This window comes from Salarias fasciatus, chromosome 13, assembly GCF_902148845.1.
Source record: "Salarias fasciatus chromosome 13, fSalaFa1.1, whole genome shotgun sequence".
In the NCBI taxonomy this organism is placed as follows: Eukaryota; Metazoa; Chordata; class Actinopteri; order Blenniiformes; family Blenniidae; genus Salarias; species Salarias fasciatus.
In genome coordinates, this window is record NC_043757.1 from 24544109 (window position 1) to 24563281 (window position 19173).

Consider the following 19173-nt stretch of genomic DNA (forward strand, 5'->3'; position numbering starts at 1 on the left):
TCTGATATGAGAATAATTAATGGACTCTGAGTGAAATAAATCATTTGGACCTCTGGATCCGAATAAGTCTCCTCATTAGAAATGTATGAATTTACGGCCCGCATGAGATACGGCCTGATGCAACAAATGGCACAGAGCGATTCCAAACCGGAGCCCGTCGGATCTCACAAGTGTCATCTGCGGCTCTCCCCTTGTGTGAGAGTCAGGCGCATTCGCCGCTCACTTATCAGAATAAGTCTAATTAGGCTATTTTTAACACATCCTTTTCAACAGCTCTGGGGTGTTTACGTTTGCTAATGACAGCCCGAGTAGAAATCATCTATCAGCAAGCATCAGCATCACCGCCGCCGCCGCCGCCGCCGCCACACCAACATGAATCCCCTCCCAAGGAAGAGCCGGGCCCCTTCCCGTGTCTGCAGCCTCTGCCTTTACGTTCTTTTCTCCTGCTTTATTTGCATTTTCACAATACATTTCAAACAATCCAAGCAGGCTAATTAATAAGCATCCAGGCACGCAGCATTTCAGTGTTTTTTTTATTTGCTCCAGTGAATACAAGACAGCTCTTTCAAGCCTGCACAGTCACCAGATTACAGCCTTTGTAAAAACACTTTTTGCCTCCTTGTGATTTACATAATTTTCATTTAGTTTACTGTCAACTTTAAAAACACGGCTTACATTTGAAGTTTCTCTGGCGACCAGCAGCACTCCAGGCACTGGGAAAACAGCTTGTTTAGCTGCACGCACAGAGAAAAATCACTTTATTATTGTCTTTTCACACCTCAGTAGCACAGGACTGGGTTTATGGTCACCTTGTTGATCTATAATAGTATTCACACATGCACAACCTCACAACTGGGACTTCTTATTTCCTGATGTGGTTTGCTGGACTGTCCTTTGAATCCCTGAGGGATCAAACAGCAGGCTGGAGTCTGACTCCGGCTCTGTCTCGCCATCTAGTGGCCACTTCACCGAGATTCAGAGGATTTCAAAGTGGAAAACAATTTCTAACCCTTCACAGTATAACTAATGTTGCTCTCTCAGAGGAGGGTCAGTTCATGAAACCCTGAGGCGGAGTCCAGAATTCTCTTCATTATTTCCCAGCGAAACACGTTTCTGCGGAGTCATTTTCCAGAAACCTTGACGCCTGGAACAACGCTTGTTTGTGGTCGATGTGATGAATTAGCTCTAAGTTGGGAAAACACTCCAGAACTGATGCAGTGAATCAGGAGCAGGAAGAGGGGATGTCTTACGGTCTTTGCCCCCTGCGACCTGGATAAAGAGATAATACGCGGTGCTGCAGCTCCTGTGTGGAATTTGATCCGAGGAGCAAACAGACCGTCGCCGTGCGACGCTCCTGCTCAGGCAGTCATGGCGGCGGCTGCGGATCCTCTCAGGCCGTTCCCTGCGGAGCTGCAGGTCATCAGGCGGCTGAACTCCAGTCTGCGGCGGGACGGCAGCGCCGGGCGTGCTGGCTCTCCTCGCCATCATCATCCTCCTCCTCCTCCTCCTCCTCCGCTGGCTCCCTCACGAGACGACGTCCCCCTGCTGGACCCCTGCTGCGGTCTGCTGAGCGCTGGAGCCCTGGCCCACCTGGGGGTCAAAGGTCAATGGCGTTTTATTGATCTCCATCGTGTTCCCTGTGGTCTGTGTGTCCCTGCGGGTCTGAGGCGGAGGCCTCAGACGAGCCGGGCCCTCGGGGATCTGTGGAGACGTGAGCGGGGAGAAGCCCCGGAGCTCCAGCGGTGGAAATATCATTTTATATTTACATCCTAATGCAGCGCAGCCCGGGAAAACGCAGCGGAATAATTTACGCAGCTTAGAACTGTCACGGCTGGATTGCTGCCTGAGTTTCCCCGACAGCGATCACCAAGTAATTATTGAGTGAATCCACGGATTCACTCAATAATCAATAATCAATTAACTATTTTCCAAGCGAACGCACCAGCTCCTGAAATATGAAGGGTTAAATCAAGAGGAGTAAATCATCCCAGACTTCAGATGGTGTTGCTTTTGTTCCTCCACTGACACAGCAGCTAATTGATTATTTAAGAAAGTCATCAGCAGATGAATAAATTAAGTCCATAGTGGGAGATGTGCTGCGTGTCAGTGAACGCAGAATAAACAGATAAAAGCTCGCGAACACTTCACGACGAAGGAAGAAGAACCTGGGCTAAAGAAAGGCAGTTACTATTGATCTGCAGAGGAGGGAGAACAGCGCCTGCCTGGGGGTTAGCGAAAATGCTATCATGTGACCCCCAACCTTCACAGTCCACCAGGAGAATAGAGATTTTTAATTATTGTGGAAACACTTTATCATCAAACTGTAGCAGCATCGTCTGTGAGTCACTGTCAGATGTGATTATTGAAGCAGATCAATCAGATCCTGAGGCGTTTGTGGTCACATCAGGATGAGGCTGCTGCAGGCTGTGGGTCAGGTAGTTACACACACTTTCTAAACAGGTTAAGTTAAAACAAAACAGAAAAAAAAGCACTGAAAAAGAAACAAACACCAGGAACTTCTGTGGTAATGACATCCAGTATAGCAGCATCCTTCCCACTCCCGTCTTATTTCTTCTTGGAAGTTATTTACAGGCCTGTGACAGAAGTGAAAATAAAATCTAGAATTGCTTTTTTATTTGTTTGTCTTCTACGCCGAAGCTGAACCACAAACTGAGTGCTGCTGAATAACATCAGTGTTTTATTTTTCCATGTTTCTACATGAATGAAAGATCTGCTTCTTTAACCAAGTTCATTTTTAAAAATACATTTCTAACTTTGAAATAAAGAAATCCTTAATGTCTTGATTGTTTGCATGTAGGGAACAGACACCACTGGAATCATTATATATTCTCAAATATAGTAATTTGTATTGTTAAATCAAAGTATTCATATCAAATATCTGATATTAAAAGGTATTTGTTCCCCATCTTAAACTGTTTCTTAGCATGTTAGCTGCTAATGATGCTAACTGTTTGGCTAATAGCTAACTTGGTGTGCCGTTTGTTCATTTTGAGTCAGACTACTGCTCACAATTCTTTCTTTTAGTGTTTTTTTTATACTCAAAATGCCTCTTTATTATTGAGTTTGACTTCTGTATGTAACTTTTAACTTTTGGAACATTTTTCTATGCTAAATATGAGAGAAACTCCATGGAACATTGTTAGATTAGCACTAGCGCTGCAGCCATAACTCTCAGCTCAATTCTGCTGCATAAACGTCTTCCTCATGAATTTATCTGAAACCCACCTCGCCCCGGGCAGCTGCTAATCAAAACCCCAGCATGAAGGAGTCATTATCTGCATCTCTGGACAAAGTGTTTTATAATCGAGCTGTAATTTGCAGTCCCTTTGTGTTGTGTACCTGATGGCTACTCAACCACCGCAGGACTGAAACACACAGCCGGAGCCCGGAGTGTGTTTCTGCCCCGCGGCCTCCGCGCAGATTAATTGACCTTCATAGCGAACACTCCTGCGCATAGTTATGCTCTGTTCCCCAAACAGACTTTAGTGTTTTCTGTGTCACGTTAAAGGTTGGAGGAGCGGTGCTGAAAACCCCCCCGGCGGCGCCCCGCCGCCCCGTGGACGACCTGCGAAACCCGCCCGGCTGCAGCAGGTGGGTGACGGCGGCGGGAGGACGATCAAGCGCGCCGTCTTGTCTCCAATTTGCTCCTTTTGTCCGACTGAGAAATTGAACATTTCACACATTAACAATTCATTCGTTTTTCCTGCTTAATTCTCCGAGCGCACAAACAGGCGGTGATTTACACACTCAATCTTCCAGCCAGCAGAACTAATGCTGCTGGCTCCGTTTCCACTCAAAGTACTTATTATTGCTTTTTATCACCTCACTGGCAAATTAATCCGTTCCCAGCCATAATACAAGTCTGTATTAAATCTGTCATAACAATGCATCGACACACACACACACACACACACACACGGCTCTATTTGGGCATAAACACACGTTAAAGGCTCAGATCAGCCCACGATCATGTGGACAGATGTTCATACTGGCGATATGATCTTACTTTACGGTTCTGTTTCTGGACGTGCTAATTGTTCATCATTATTTCCTTGTTATGGAGCATTATGGCTGATGGGAAGATGACGGCTGGTGGGAGCAGAGGCTTGATTGATGCCTGTGTGTAGGCAGTGGGAGGCGAGGGAGGGGCGCTGCCTGCTGATTGTGCAAAAAACGGCAGCTGTTTGATTGACTCTCCGACCGGCAGAAGATCGTCTACCTGCATTTCCATCCCCGTCCCCATCCTGCATTTCTCACTCTGACATAATCCTTCGATTTTTAACTTGAGACGCATCGGCGCTGTCGGAGCTGGCTGGAAGTCTGGCTGGACGGGTTGCTGCAATATTTCAGACACTCTTGTCTTCGTCACTGTGAACTGTGATGATCTCTTGAGTTTTCATTGGCAGCATTACAGCATAATATGAATTTAGCTGATTTCGACCATGCCCTCACTTTCAGGATCTTCCGCACTATTTATCTAATACACTTTATTGCCAAAAGTATTTGCTCAGCTCTCCAAATCTTCCATATGCCAACAGTTGCATCCAAGCAGCACCTGCAGGCCGCCACTGGAGGCCGCAGACTCCTGAGAACCAGGCCTTCTCCTCCCACTAATGGTCAAAAATCCCCATGAGATTAGGGTATCAGTGAAGTTGATTTGTGTGTGAAGGCAGGTGAGCGGAACCTTTTGGTACCATGGTGTATACCGGTGTTTAATGCTAAAAGGCTTCTGCAGATGAAAGATAGCAGTCGTGGGAGAGTGGTGGTGATATTTTTGGTCCTGGCTGTAAATCAGACTGTCAGACTGAATCGTTGTCGTGGTCTCGTGACCGAAGACAACCTGAGATAAAACTGTGACAGTGTCAGATGTTCAAGCTGCTGCTACGTCGACTCAATAACCAATAGAAATGCAGTATGAAACGGCGTATTGAGCAGTGCCTCACTGCTGCTTACTTCAAGCTCTTTTCCAAAAATTGACAACTCAAGTTGTCCCCTCTTTCATTTTCTTACCATATTCTTCTCCTTCTCCTGCTCTGGGGATTTTTCTCCAAACACCTAAACACCAGGAGGACCAGGGCTCCATTCATGTTTCACTAGTTTCTCTTTGGTGAACGGGTGATGGAACACGCTCATGGTGTTTTATTCCTCAGTAATCATGTCGGGTGTGATTCAGCTTTAGTTTTCATGGTTTCATCTTCACACTGTAAACTTCATGTCGTGTTGTTAAACTCGGCCGTACATGGCCGTCCTCAGGTGGTAAACGTTCCTTCAGAATGATTCTTGGAAACCGCTCTGGGTTCCTGGGTGTTGGTGTGACGACAGCCGCTTGTCCTTCCTCCATTCTGTTTTTGTCAGTCTGGTGTAAGTTTGGATAGATGATCCCAGATGACTATGTGTTAAGTCTGGTTTCACAATTCACACTTTGCCAGTCACAACAAACACACACACACAAACACACACATTAGATTGCAAAAGCTCATAGCATCTCGTTCCCATTGTATTTTGTGGCGGACCTCGGCAGGCAGCGCCGTCCAGGAAGAGATCGCTTCCATCAGGCGCTTCGTCGCAGAAAAAAACTACTTTTGTATTGATTTGCAGTGACCTGCCACCATTAAAGGGAATAAAAAGGGCCCAAAAAACATGCGGGCAAAAGATCCCCAACAGCATACTGGAGCCGCCAGACAGACTCATTTAAAGAGGTCAGGCATTGTTCTGACCTCCTCTTGCTGTCTGGGGGACTGTGTGATGCTACATTACAAAGAATCGTTGAACTCTTCCGCTGTAAGAGAAGAATAAATCACAAACATTTGAAGAGGCTGCTGGAAACAATCCCCCGTGCTGCACTGAGGTAGGTTCAGTTATGGTCACTTCAGGGGGTCGATGGACGTAAATAGAAGGAAAGGAGGTCAACAAGAAAAACTTAACTTGACTAAAGATCAACGGGTTGAACAAGCTGACAATTGACTTTTTGACCAATCATCTCTCATATCCAACCCCTTCTTTTCTTTCTTTTTCCATTTTCTGCTTTTCATATTTACAATCACTTCCTCCACCTACACCTCAAACTTCCCGTTTTCGCGCTGCTGCTGACCACAAGCCCGTGAAGGAGGAAGTGAAACAGTCCGCCTGCAGCGCACCGTTCCCGCGTAAACACCTCGAATGCAGGTGAAAGCCCTATTTCAGAGCTCGCGTCATTTTTAGGTAAAGCGCCAAAAGAAGTGAAACCACAATCTTTGTGCGTGATCACGCTGAAGCGGTAAAGATGTGAGGACCCGTGATTGTGTGTCTGTGTGTGGCGTCCTGTCCTGACTTCCCCGACGGTAAAGCAGCTAGAAACTAAAGATGAATGGATGAACGGCGGCTGCAGCACACAGACAGACAATGGTGACCCTCCTCCTCAGAGGCCCAGAACACGTCAGCGGGCATAAAGCACACATCAGGCTTTTTTCTTTTAATTTGTCATCCATCTGCTCAGATCTCTTTATTTGTCATTCTCAAAGCGTTTGTGCGCCAGAGCGCCGTCTCACAGAGCTGCGATCACGCCCTCGGTCTCCCTCATTATCCATTTACATGTGCTTTATGAATTTTAAGTGAGGAGAATGTGTGTCAGATGTGGCGACGTCGCAGGTCTGCCAGTGTCAGGGGTAATTTGTACAATAATCAGGACGGTGCAAGACGCATTAGTCTGTTTAGACTACTAATCACTGCTGCGGTGGACTTAACCGTTTGAGGGTTTAAGTGAGAAATGATATGTGGCTTTTTGTTTTTGATCGTATTCTGTTTTGTTTCTGTTTAACATGTATCACTGATGTATGTATGTTTGTATATTTGATAGGAAAAAGAGAGAAATCTATGTAAATTAAACACTTTCAGCATCTTTTTTTATCAGTGAAAGCGTGTTGTTTTCTTTAAGGACGTTCCTGCCTCAGGTGTGAGGCTGTGGACGGACGACTCTCCACCAGTCCTGCGCTTCAGATCCACTTCAGCACCGCAGAGGTCAGAGTGCAGTCTCCTGCCACTGTTCCCTTTCAAAAACAATAAAGATGGCCGAACGCCAGGCCGCCCGGAGGGCTGTTGGTAGTGGACGGGTTTGATTTATGCTCCTGGGACGTCACCAGGGAACAGTTTGTGCTCTGCTCCTGTTAATTGCTGCACATTGAAATCATGCAGATGAACTGTGGCCTTGCTTAAAGCCTTCGGGGAGGAATCGGCTCCCCTGTTAATAAGCTGTCTAATGTACTTTGTGCAATGAATAGGGACGTTTTAGGATTGGAATTAAAGCAAATAACTTTGGGGAATCCAGCTAATCAATTGCACTCAAGGCACTTTGTTCTTGTGCTTAATAGCCAGAAAATTTCAGCGATTTCGTTTGCAGGAGCTGTGAGGAAGTTTGGTGGAACACAAAGTTACCGGGGCGCCTGAACGCAGCAGACAAAACCCTGGAGAAGCTGGAGAAGCTGGTGTGTGAGCGTCCCTGGACGAGGCGCTACGACAGCCGGCCGCAGCTGTGGCAGGTGAGCCACGGAGAACAAAGCAAACACAGACGCTGCCAGGAGCTGGGCTGCGTCTGAGCTCCAGCTGTGAGGTTATGGAGACCGAGGCCCATTTCCACGACTTACCAAGACTAATTACAATTAAAAAGGCATAATTATTACTGTAGAGCTCCAACTCTCAAGATATTTCACTGAAGATTGCATATTCTCTTTATGAAAAGTGACTTCTTTAAAAAGTAATTAGTTTACAGCCCACTGCCCTAAAAATGTCTTCCAGCTTGGAAACTTCCAGTCGTATATTAAAGGTATTACATATTTGGGCTTACTCTTCCCTTCTGGTCTCTGCTCCTTAGTCAAAGCTAACTTCGAACCCTGTCTGAGCCAGTTTAAGGCAGATATTGACAGATGGACGCCCCTCTATCTGTCTTTGTGGGGGAAGGTGAATGTCATCAAAATGATCAGGATTCCTGAATTCCAGCATTTGCTACAGCCGCTCCTATTAGATATTCCACAGACATACAGTATTTTAACAATTTGATCAATTATGCACAAAAATCTTATGGGATAACCCTGATTAAATTTGTAAAAGCTGCAAAGGCCAGCGGACGGAGGGGGCTTGGGCTTCTCAGACCTATTGCTATACCTCTATGCTTCCAGCCTTCAGCACCAGGCCCACTGGCCACTCCCTCCAGAGAGGGCACCACCCTGGTTTTCAGTCGAGACCTCTTGACACTTTACCTCCCGCATTGCTGATTTTTGCGCAGCTCCCTCATGACGCTAAGTCACAGCCTATTATTTTTCACTGCAAGAATCATAAAAAAAGTGTCTGCAGCCTACAAATCGGATGCTCATCTTTCCCTCTCAGCAGGGTTGTGGCTTAATCCAAAACTCCAGACAGCTAAGAAACCCTTCTATTGGAAAGTGTGGGAACACTGAGCATCTTTGGGAAGGAAGCTTCAAAGTTTTACGATCTGCTGCAGGACACACTATCCTTTGGTCTTGTTATAATGTAGATGGTGGTCAGAGATTCATGATAACACTGGTTTGAATGTTGGTAAGATTATCCCCTTTTTACCTAGCCTATATATATTGTGTGACCCCTCTCCCTTATTAAAAGACATCCCCAAGCCACTGATGAGGTGGATCAACACAGTATGATGCGAGGCTAAAAGCTTCTTGTTAGAGAGTGGAAATCATTAAATCTTGTCCTCAGTTTAAGTGTAGTGGCAGCTTATGAAGAGTTGACGAACAGAATAGCACATCGGTCAGACCTGTATTATGCTAAAGGGAGAAATACGTTAATCTTATCTAGTGGGAGAGGGTGGGGTTGTGGTAGGCTTGTGATCCCCGTGGTTCAGTGTTGGCATTTAATGATAACAGACAGCTTTGAACCAGTGGATTTTTGTAACAATGTTGTATATCATTTAACATAGATTAAGATTACGAAAACTGTGTTGTTGTTTTTTTTTTACCCCCCCCCCCCCTTTTTTTTTGTATTATGAATGAGGTCTATGTTCTGTTAATGAAAATATAAAAAAAGTAATTAGTTATAGTTACTAGTTACTTCTTCAGAATATCAATCCAATCAAATCAAATGTGATTTGATAGCAGCTGTGATTTGATTGGAACCGCGCCTCATATTATTGTCAGTAACGGTAACGTTGGAATGTTGGAAAATGCAGTTAGTTAGATTACTTGTCACTATAAATAGTAACACTGTTGGCAACACCGTTTTCTTTAAAGTTACTCCCATTGATGGTCTTTATGACAAATCTCAATTGGACGTAGATATGCAAATGAGCAGCTATTCAGACTAGATGATGACGTCATTTAGAACTTTACTGACGAAGGAGTTGCAACAATGTATCGATTTTAAATGACATCATCATCTTATTTGACTTAAATATGCAAATGGGCAGTTATGTAAATAATATGCTGATGTCATTTAGAACTGTCCTTTCCAGGAGTTAGCAGCAATGTATCAGTTTTAAAGCTAAATTGTAATTTTTTTTACAAAACACAATAAAGTGCATCATATCTAGTAATATTGGAGCCATTGACAAATTTTTACTCAGCAGGAGCTCCAACGTGTTGACAGTAATACATTTTACAAATATTACATCTTTTCCATTTTGATAGCAGCAAATTGTAAATGTTGCGAGGAACAGAAAACTGGTTTCTAACAAAAATCAAGGGGAGGAGGATCTTACCAACAACTGTTGTGGTTAGCAGCAGGTCTCTAACATGAGTGGCAATAAAAAGAGCCTCTTAGAGACGCAGGCGCTCATTAAAGTGGAGTAATCCTTTTACTGTTGGCAGCATTTACATGCAGATATAGAAATAGAGCTTTAACCCAACATCAGAAGCATAGCTGTGACAACGCTGCTCCAGGTTTCATGAGCTTTCAGTGCTGTCAAAAACACGCAGCGACGAATGGGAACAAGCCATTCAGACTGCTCTTAAATAAGCAGCAGGCGTGCAGATTAACAGCAGAACGCCAGATTTATGAAAATACCCAGATCTCCACGGTGTTAACTCATCCTCAGTGTGTTCGGTTCAAATGGAGGTAAACTATTTCATTTAATGTAAGTTACGTCGTGGTAAAGTCGATGTGGTACCCAGCTCTTTACATTTCTGATTCAGACGTAAAGACCAGACAGGATGCTGCAGTATTCATATCGCACACAGGAGTCTGCTCTGCCCCGTGGTGAGGGAGCCTGAAGACTCCGTTTCACTGTCTCAGAAAATACATCTCTCAGTGTTGTAAAGAAGCAGGCCGGGCTGCTGTAACCTGGTTCCCCTCCACCAGATTCTCTTTTCCCTGGAAACAGTGCCTCACATTCGGTGTTCAGTTTGTTTTTTTGGCCCCAGTTCACAATGCAGCCGACAGAGTAACGGGGGAAGATAAAGCTCATCCATTAAAAAGCCCAAACCAAATTAGCTGAATAACTCTACTCTGTTAACTGAATTTGCATGATTTTGTCCTCGCGGCCTCGTTCTTGCTGCTGCAGCTGGAGGCTGGACTCGGCTCTATCTGATGTGCTCTCTGACTGCTGCTGATCGCACTGTTTCATTTAGCTCATCTGCAAATGTCTCTTCATAGCAGTTTTCATTCTAGTGAGTTGTGGTCTTTTTTTTTAAACTCAGACGGGATTTTCCCACGGCTCAGAGGGTGGTTGTTCAAAGTGACGTTGGAAGATTCGGGACGGTCGGTCCCTCGCCGAGCCGATGCGCCCCTCCAGCAGCTGCAGCGGACGCCGTGTTTGTCTCTGTTCGTCGGGTCCTGCATCGATTGAGCTTGTTCCACGCAGACACTTCCTGCTGGTCGCTCTCGTGGCTTCCTCCTCCTGTACCAGAGAGTCTCGCTGATGGCCAGACACACCAGACAGTCACACCTTCTTCACTACTGCGCCACCGAACTTAACTCTGAGTCAGTTTCACTTTCCTGTTCATGTCCTGCACATCATGTGTCTTAACATCTTCTGGCATCCATTTGTCTTTTGTTGACGGTGGTAGAAGTTCCCACGCTCCATCACAGGGCAAACACAACCAACTCACACACTCACGGGGCAGACCGAGCACTGTGTGTAACACGTGATCCAGGAGCGAGGTTTGACCTGACCTGATCGTCCTCTCTTCTAGTCCGTCGGAGCAGAATGGAGCAGACAGCAGCTTCGACTGCGGAGCGACGCCACCAAGCCCGTCTCATTGTAAGAGTCTGGCTGTCGGCGGATACCGAGGCGCCATTTTTATATTCAGGTTTAACGCAGCTTCACTTCCTTGTGATTTCCAGCTGCAGTCGGTCCCCAAGGGTGGGACAAATCCCTCTGTACACGTGAGTACGTCCTGCTGGAGAGGCTGGCCAGCGCTGTGCAAACATTTCTGAGCCGTCCCAGGAATTCTCAGATGGGCTTTTTAATTGTTGACAACTGATTGGAAGTGGTATCAATCAGTCCGTCATGAAGGATGCAGGCAGGATGGAGGGGGTGGAGGAATGGGGGACTGTTCAGAAGGCGGCAGTGAGGCCTGCTGTGATGAGCAGACTGGAGACCGGCCTGAGCTGCAGACGGCAAACCCCGGGAATTAAAACGAGCCGATCAGACCGGCAGTTCGGCTTGAGCGGTTCTGAGATGAAGCTGGAGATGAGGGTGAAATGGTATGGACATGAGCTCCGCAGGCGGCGGTGCAGGCAGGGCCGCCGGGCAGCGGCAGGACAGAGAGACTCCTGGGAATTAGAAACACGTCTCTGTACTGTGAGAGGAAACCAGAGCGAGAGAAACCTCCAGCGCACGACAACAAAGCTCTGACTGCGGAGGAAAATAGAAATGTGGAAGAGATTCCTTCCGTTCGCGCTGAAGCTCCTGAATTGAATTGTCGGAGTCGGTCTGGGGTCACCTTCGTGTGTGACCTCTGACCTCTGCTGCTCCTGCAGCGGGACGATTGGTTCGGAGAACATGGACAACGTCGACAACATGGAGGAGGACTTTCACCCTCTGACCCTGAAGAGGAGCGTCGTTCCTCCGTACACCCCGACAGCCCAGTGAGACACACACACACACACACACACACACACACACACACACACACACACACACACACACACACAGCTCTTTTATTAACACAGAATTTATTTTGGGCTTTAAATAATTTTTATTACTCCCATGGTAGTAAAAAAAAAAAAACCCTGAAAGCGAGGTTATCTTTGAGATTCCCCTCACACGGTGATCCTCAGCCACCTCTGACAGGTTTTGATATACCGTATTCTCTCCTCTTCTCTCTCCCTCCCAGCCGAGCCGCCATCCCCGGCTACACAGGCAGAGCGTCCGGGACTCGCCGAGCTGCTGCTGCGCCGCCCGCCGCCCGGCCGGAACCCTCACTGCTGTGAGTCAACTGCAAACCTGGGAAGTGTGTTTGTTCATTTATTTGCTTATTATGGTCATAGTTCAACTCATATGAAACAGAAACACCAGCGAAATACAGCCATACACTGAATCCTGTAAGTTCTATGAAGAAACTAGAATATGTACAATTTCCAAACAAAAGAAAAAAGAAACAGAAGAAAGATCCAAACAGCACAACAAAAGAAGAATATAATGATATTTATTTTCTCTCATCAACAGCCTCAACATCATCAGTTGTTTTGTTCATATATATAACTTTTATTCAGCCAGTAAATGAAAACTGAAATCATCAGGGAGGATTTAAGCTGCATGTTTATTTTAGAGGTTGTTCTGAGCTGGACTACATTTAAATTAAACAGTATTTCTAACATCAAACCACATCTGTTGAAGACAGATTTCTGATATATTCTTATATATTCAAACTCCCAATTAACTTCAAACAAATCTGAATATGATCAGGTTGTAAAACTTCCTTTGATCGCTCTGAGATGGATTACAGCGAAAGCTACCAGTGTCTCTGGACGTGGCTTGAGACAAATCCACCCCTGCTGCCTGGATTCCCTGATAAACCGGACAGAGACAAACTCAGTGGCTTCGCCTCGTTTAGGAGGACTCCTCAATGCCTGCAGTCCGTTCCTAATCTTTACGACACAGATCAGAGTCTGCGCTCTTGTAGATTCATCAGTCGTTCCTCCTTTGGTCGCTCCTCATTTCTGCTGCAAATTACTTTAATCATCTGCAGCAGACCTGAAAACCCTCCTCTCTCACAAACATACAACCACTAATGAAGGATCACTGCTCTCACTTTTAGCTTTGATCAGCCTGTTTCTTAAAGTATGTCAGTGTAAACTCTGTAAATACTAGCTTCTTTCTTTAAAGACGGTGTGACGCTGTTTTAGTGTCTGGATGTTGTTTCTGTGTTTTGTGCCTTTTATCCAGGTCGTCACTGTAAATGAGAACTGCTTCTCAACTGGCCTAGCTTGAAAAATAAATGTGAATTAAAATAAAAATAAAAATAAAATCAGTGTTTTAATGTAAAGATTACATTTATAGCACATTTTTGTTCTATTCTATTATTTATGCAGTAATAATAATAATAAATCACCCTGTGAAGCCACTGTGAGTTAAAATCAGTTTCCAGTAATATCAGATTCATCATAGGAAAGTCTTTAACAGGCTCCATCTCCTGGAGCATCATGTCTCCACCAGCACGTGTCCTGACAGCAGTTCCCACATGTGTCCACTGGAGGGCAGTCTAATGCACTCCACCAGCTCACAGCTGTGCTGCTCTGACTCCTCTGTGGATGAAGTGAGGCTCAGGGGGATTAATAAAGCCAGTGCACTCAGTTTTAAAGTAGAGGTGAGGTAAATGTTCTTTTCTCACCTTTAATATGTCTGTACTTATTAGGAAAAATGAATAATAATCCTGCTAATTATCATTATTATTTTATTTGTGGTTTGAGCCTGAAACCATTTTTGAATCTTTACTGAAACTACTGAGGTCTGTCAATTAAACTGTTTACTTGAAAAAAAAAAAAAAAATATCAAGGTCTTTATTTGAATAGAAAAAAGTCACATAAAGGTAGAGATAAATTCAGCATCTGTTTTTTAAATCTAATTTAGTTGTGAGAACTGTTAATGATCCAAAGTTTTGTGTTCTTGTGTGTATCCGAGTGCCTTTGTAGCTCAGAATACCTTTTTCTTTTATGACTGAACTGGTGAGATGCAGCATAATAACCAGCTGGCAGAGGCTGCAGTGAGAGTAATTAGAAGAAGAGAAAGAAATGAAACATTCCTGGAAATAGAAGGACAGGAAACCCAGCTATTGGAAAGCTGCAGACAGATAAGACGACTCATTTCAGGACAAAGGGGAGCAGCCAGTGAACCTGTGAAAGTGTCGGTTGAGAGCGAGAGGAGCAGGAGTTCTTTATCATATCTCGGGGGTGTCGCTCAGGCGTCGCTGGCTGTCTGTTGAGGAGGTGGAAACCTGTTTCCTAGTTGGCCCCCAGTTGAGCGAACTTTACCGGCTTTTGGAGCAGGCATCTCCAGATGGCTGGATCCAGAGCAGCTCGTGGTAATGGTGGTTTTTCACAACCCAGATCCATTTTCCTGGTGCCCGACGCCCCCCGAGATCTGTTTCCTCTGCTGATTAGGCTGGCCTCCCATATTTTTTCCCCCCAAAACAGAGAAAAAGACAAGCGCTTGGATTGATTAACTGTCTGCAGTAACGGTCAGACGTCCCCGGGATTTTCCGCTCGCCAAAATCTCACTCAATAACCAAGAGGTTCCTTTGGGTATTTTGGATTTTTTTTAGTTTAGTTTTGCTTTATTAAGCTGCAGAAGTCTTGGCAGCTCAGCGTTTCACTTTAAAGGCTGCATTCTGCTTCTTGAGTTTCCATTTCAAATATTAATGCCACAATGTTATATTTTCGCAGAGCTCTGAGAGAATCCGGCGTCTTCGGCCGTGCGGCGCCGCTGTCCCGCCTGCTGACCCCCACGACCCCCTGCAACCCCTTCCTCAGGCCGGCGCTGCCTGCCTCGCGCGCCGGCATCCGCAGAGCGGCGAGAGTCGGCAGATGAGAAAGTTTTCGGAGGTGTCAGGTTCCCTATTTATGCCATCCAATCTGTTTATGTGAATACGTCTATAATGATGTGATGTCAGGGACTGATTCACGGCGAGCTGGAGGATAATGAGATGCCCCATTATCATAATTTCCCTGATTTAGATGAGTGGTTTTCTAACTCCGGGTAGTGAGCTCTCGCATTGTCCTCTTAAACATTTGCTCTCTCTCCCCGACTCGCTCGCTCGCTGTGTGAGGGTGTATTTCAGCCCACACTCTGTTTCTGCCGTGAAGGGCAGAAAGAAAGGGACAAAAGGAGAAAAGATAGTAAAGGAAGTCTGGATTTTCTGCCGCGCTACTTTTTTAACAGGCTGAAAACTAAAGAGGGACACGTTCGGCCCTCTGGTGTGAAGCGCCGTCCATTCGGAGGTGCTCGGTTCCCGTTGATGTGACTGTAATGCAAATCGACATTATTGTGAAGCGCCTGGCAGCTCTGGCTTCACGGCTGTGGTTTGTGCAGCTTCACGCCTCGACAGGAAATAGGGATGAGCTGGTTTTCCTGTTACTCTTCATTTATATTTGGTTGTTATGTTTCAAAAGGATTTCTTCTTCAATACAGACTTCATACCTCTCTGAGAGGCACGGTTAAAAGGTCCACACACACACACATATACCTACATATATGAATGATGTTTTGCATTGGCGTTGTTGACTTAATTTGAATTAAATAAAATGATAAAGATCAAAACTTATAACACTGAAAGTCTCATATGGAGATTTTGTGCTATTGAACCGTAGGACGGCTGGATTTAACGGCAGAACGGTTGGACCAGTCCCACGTAAATCTAAATATACCAGTAACCACAACTGCCAGCATCTGCAACCAGAGTCTCACATCGGTGAAGTCCACTCACACACACACACACACACACACACACACGCACGCAAATAAGCTATTTCTAGTCACTGCTTCACACAAAGCGTCGGTCTGTCTTAATTTTTCCATACTTCAGTTTTACACCTAAAAATAACAAATGAGATTATTTGTTATTTGTGGGTGTTTAGAGAACAATATGCTACAAACATTAACAATGCAGATGCACGGAGATATTTGTGTTGACAGGCAACCAGGTTGGATTGCTTTAAATAGGTGAAATTCAACCAAAAAACTGCCAAGTCCAGGAGAATCTGCACCGGGACTCATGAGGAGAAAGTTCTCCTTGCTGTCCATGAACAGCAGCAGCATCTCCAACATTTATTCTGAGCAGTTTAAGAAAGTTTCCTCCTTATGAGCAGCGGAAATCAGACCTTAACGAAAACAACAGACCTTTAGGAAAACAATAAAATATACATTTGCTACAAACACAGGAGGTTTGTCAGCGCAGACCGGTAGAGCATCATTTACCCATAATCCTGAGCGTGTTTTATGAGGAATGCTGGGTTTGCTCAGGTTTCTTTTTCTGCAGAACTGCCTCCTGGTTTATTATTTAGAGCACACAGTTGCTCTGTGGAACGGCGGGATTGAAGCAGCTTTCTGCAAGACATTTGCCGAACAGAATAAACACACAGCGCCGCTCTGTAACCAGTGAGTCGCTGTGTGTTCTGGAAACACCGCCTCTGAGAAGCCTCGCTGCGGCAGTCTGACCCAAAACCCCACCGGGATGAAGGGATCTCAGGAGGCGTTCGAGGCCGCCTGGAAAACTAACTTCCACTCTTGCTGACGAGCATTCTCAAGTCCTGTTGCTCCTGCCTTGAATTGCTGTAAACCCCGCCTCCAGGTGCATGATGGTTAGCGGTCTGTGTGGAGTTTGCATGTTCTCTCCCTCGGTCCAGAAACACGCCAGTGAGGTGAACAGGTGAGGATGAAGACGGACGTCAGCAGTCCCTTTTAGTGAGCAATACGACTGCTGACTGAGACTAAATACATGATTTAACAGGATCAGGTTTTACTATTAATCTTCATCTCACTCGCCCTTAATGCCGCGCTCACATGCGTCTGAACTTATTACAGCGGTTTGTTACGTCGTTAGAAACAGCAGTTTAATTACTGGATATCAGATTGTAACCTGGTTTAGCTCAGACTGATCACATCGCTGCACTCATCAGCACCGCGGCCGTTAATGTGCTTCATCAATACTCAGTGTGCACAGCGGACAGGCTCACATTTAACCCTTCCTCGCCGTGAATTCAGTGTCTTTGGCTTGAGACGGGGTAGAAGCTCTGCTGATGGCTCACGTCTCGCAACCAGCAATCACTGTTCTGCACAAACTGGACCGAAATCATGTTAATATGGAGGAAGAAAGGATTTCACGTGGCTCCTTTTAGCTAAAGGTTCACCAAAAAAAAAAATAAAATAAATAAAAAACCCTCAAAAGCCAGAAGAACAATGGTGACGGCAGTATTAACTAACTGGTCACTGTTTCAGGTATTTATTCTAAGTTATGCTGAACATCTCTCGGCTGTTGAAGCGTGTTTAGTGAGGAGGTTGGCGGGCGGAATCGGTCTTGTCATCTGGCTGTGAATAAGCGCTGCAGGAAACCCGGCACGCAGCCCAAGGTGCCGTGTTTGCTGCTGTGTTTAAGCCCAATCAAACCCAGTAACCCTCCTCATAGCAATCATAACTCTATTTGCTAAAAATGCGCCCCCCCCCCCCCCCTCCTCCTCCTCCTCGGATTTTCCAGCCTGTGGTCTGAATCTCATCACCGGCTTCTTTTCAAAACAGGCTCACAAACATCATGATTGATTCAGCCACTATCCTCCTGGATCTCTCAATGCCTGCCTGGGCCGGAGATTAATTTCCTTTTCCTCATCTTAATTTTTACTCATCGCCTCTCCATAAAAAGGCTAAATGTCAAGCATGCCTGACTCCTTCTAGTGACACGTCTATTCCAGCAGATAATTACCATAAGGAAATTGATGCTTTAGTGTGCAGAGGGGAATTTAATTTACTCTGACATCCTCACAGCATAATGCATTCCTAAAGAAAGGGAGTTTTTCAGTTTGCAATTGACTTTTTAGATAAATTGGACTATTTAATGTGATTATCAGTGTTGAACGTCTTTGACTTATTAAGGTGTTGAAACCAATTAAGGGTTACATGCTGCTCGGGCTTCCAGATGTGAAACAGTGAATACTGCTTAAAGATCCATGAAATAAGAACCAGCCGTGGCGCTTTGTTCGCCGCTCAGCCGGCTGCGTTACCTGATGATGTTTTGAGACTTGCAAGGTAATGATATTAATTACAGAAACATGGCCGCTGGTGGTTTGAGGATGAGACTCCGTGGTTTGAAATGGTGCAGAATCATAATAACCTCTTAAAAACCTTTACGTTTGTTGGCGTTTGTTGGTGTTTCGGGACCCCCCACCCCCCCACCCCACCCCCACCCCCCCCACTTCTGCAGCACTTCTCTTTAAAAGTTGTCAGACTCATGGTCCTCATGGTGTTTTTTGCCACAGTGAGTGGAAGTTGAAGCTGCTGTGTCACTGGATGGGACGGTAGACCTCCGGGTTACAGAAGAACCCCCCCCTCCAGTCTGTAACGCTGAGTCACAGCTCCACTCCCAGCATTCCCTCCGTGCGGCCTCCGAGCTCCTCTATCAGAAGACACTCGGCGGAGCGGCTCGCGGCCCGCGGGGCTTTGAGGAAGTTGGGCCGAGCGTTGCTGCAATCCATACTATTGCTGCGAGGACGCGGCGGGCCGCGGCGCTCCTGGCCGGAGTTCCTCCTTTTGCAACCAACTGCCTGAACGCTGTGCTTCTCGGGAGATAAGGGCGCAGCCTCCCGCCAAAGGTGACTCAGCGATCCGGCCCAGACGGCCTCTCCTGAGATAAGAGCAGCGGCTCGGGGCCCGGGGACAGCGGGATGCCTGGAAAAAAAAAACCGTCGCAAACAGAGAAAACAGCAGCTGCTTTTAATCTGACGACTCCTGCGGTTCGATCAGCTGTGAATGCGTGTCAAAAACTCCACGCTGAACACGGTTAATTAAAGAAACGGCAGCAGAAGAGAAGCGGCTCCGCTGGATATTCATATGAGATCGTAATGACGGAATGTGTGTGAAAATGATGTTTTAGTAAAACCGGGCGAAAAACTCATCATTTATTTACACATCTCATCAATATTAATCCACAATTTATAACTGTTTTAATAAATCCTGGCTACATATGGGCGAGAATCACTCTGGATTTAACTACACAGTCA

The 19173-nt window shown here is 45.7% G+C and overlaps 1 protein-coding gene across 1 annotated transcript; it reads left to right on the forward strand.

The window, feature by feature from the left end:
• Positions 1 to 1368: 1368 nt before the first annotated feature.
• spmip7 (sperm microtubule inner protein 7) lies at positions 1369 to 12399 on the forward strand. Its single transcript, XM_030106692.1, has 7 exons — positions 1369 to 1711; positions 6951 to 7017; positions 7397 to 7535; positions 11157 to 11224; positions 11308 to 11349; positions 11947 to 12054; positions 12303 to 12399. Exons 1-7 carry the CDS (start codon positions 1369 to 1371, stop codon positions 12397 to 12399), a joined length of 864 nt encoding a protein of 287 aa, XP_029962552.1.
• The last annotated feature ends 6774 nt before the right edge of the window (positions 12400 to 19173 follow it).

Bases quoted from the DNA above. Each gene is read 5' to 3' on its own strand.
- spmip7 (XM_030106692.1), top strand. From the start codon at position 1,369: ATGGCGGCGGCTGCGGATCCTCTCAGGCCGTTCCCTGCGGAGCTGCAG. The intron at 7,018-7,396 runs GTCAGAGTGCAG...TTTCGTTTGCAG, and splicing joins TCCACTTCAGCACCGCAGAG to GAGCTGTGAGGAAGTTTGGT. The intron at 12,055-12,302 runs GTGAGACACACA...TCTCCCTCCCAG, and splicing joins CCGTACACCCCGACAGCCCA to CCGAGCCGCCATCCCCGGCT.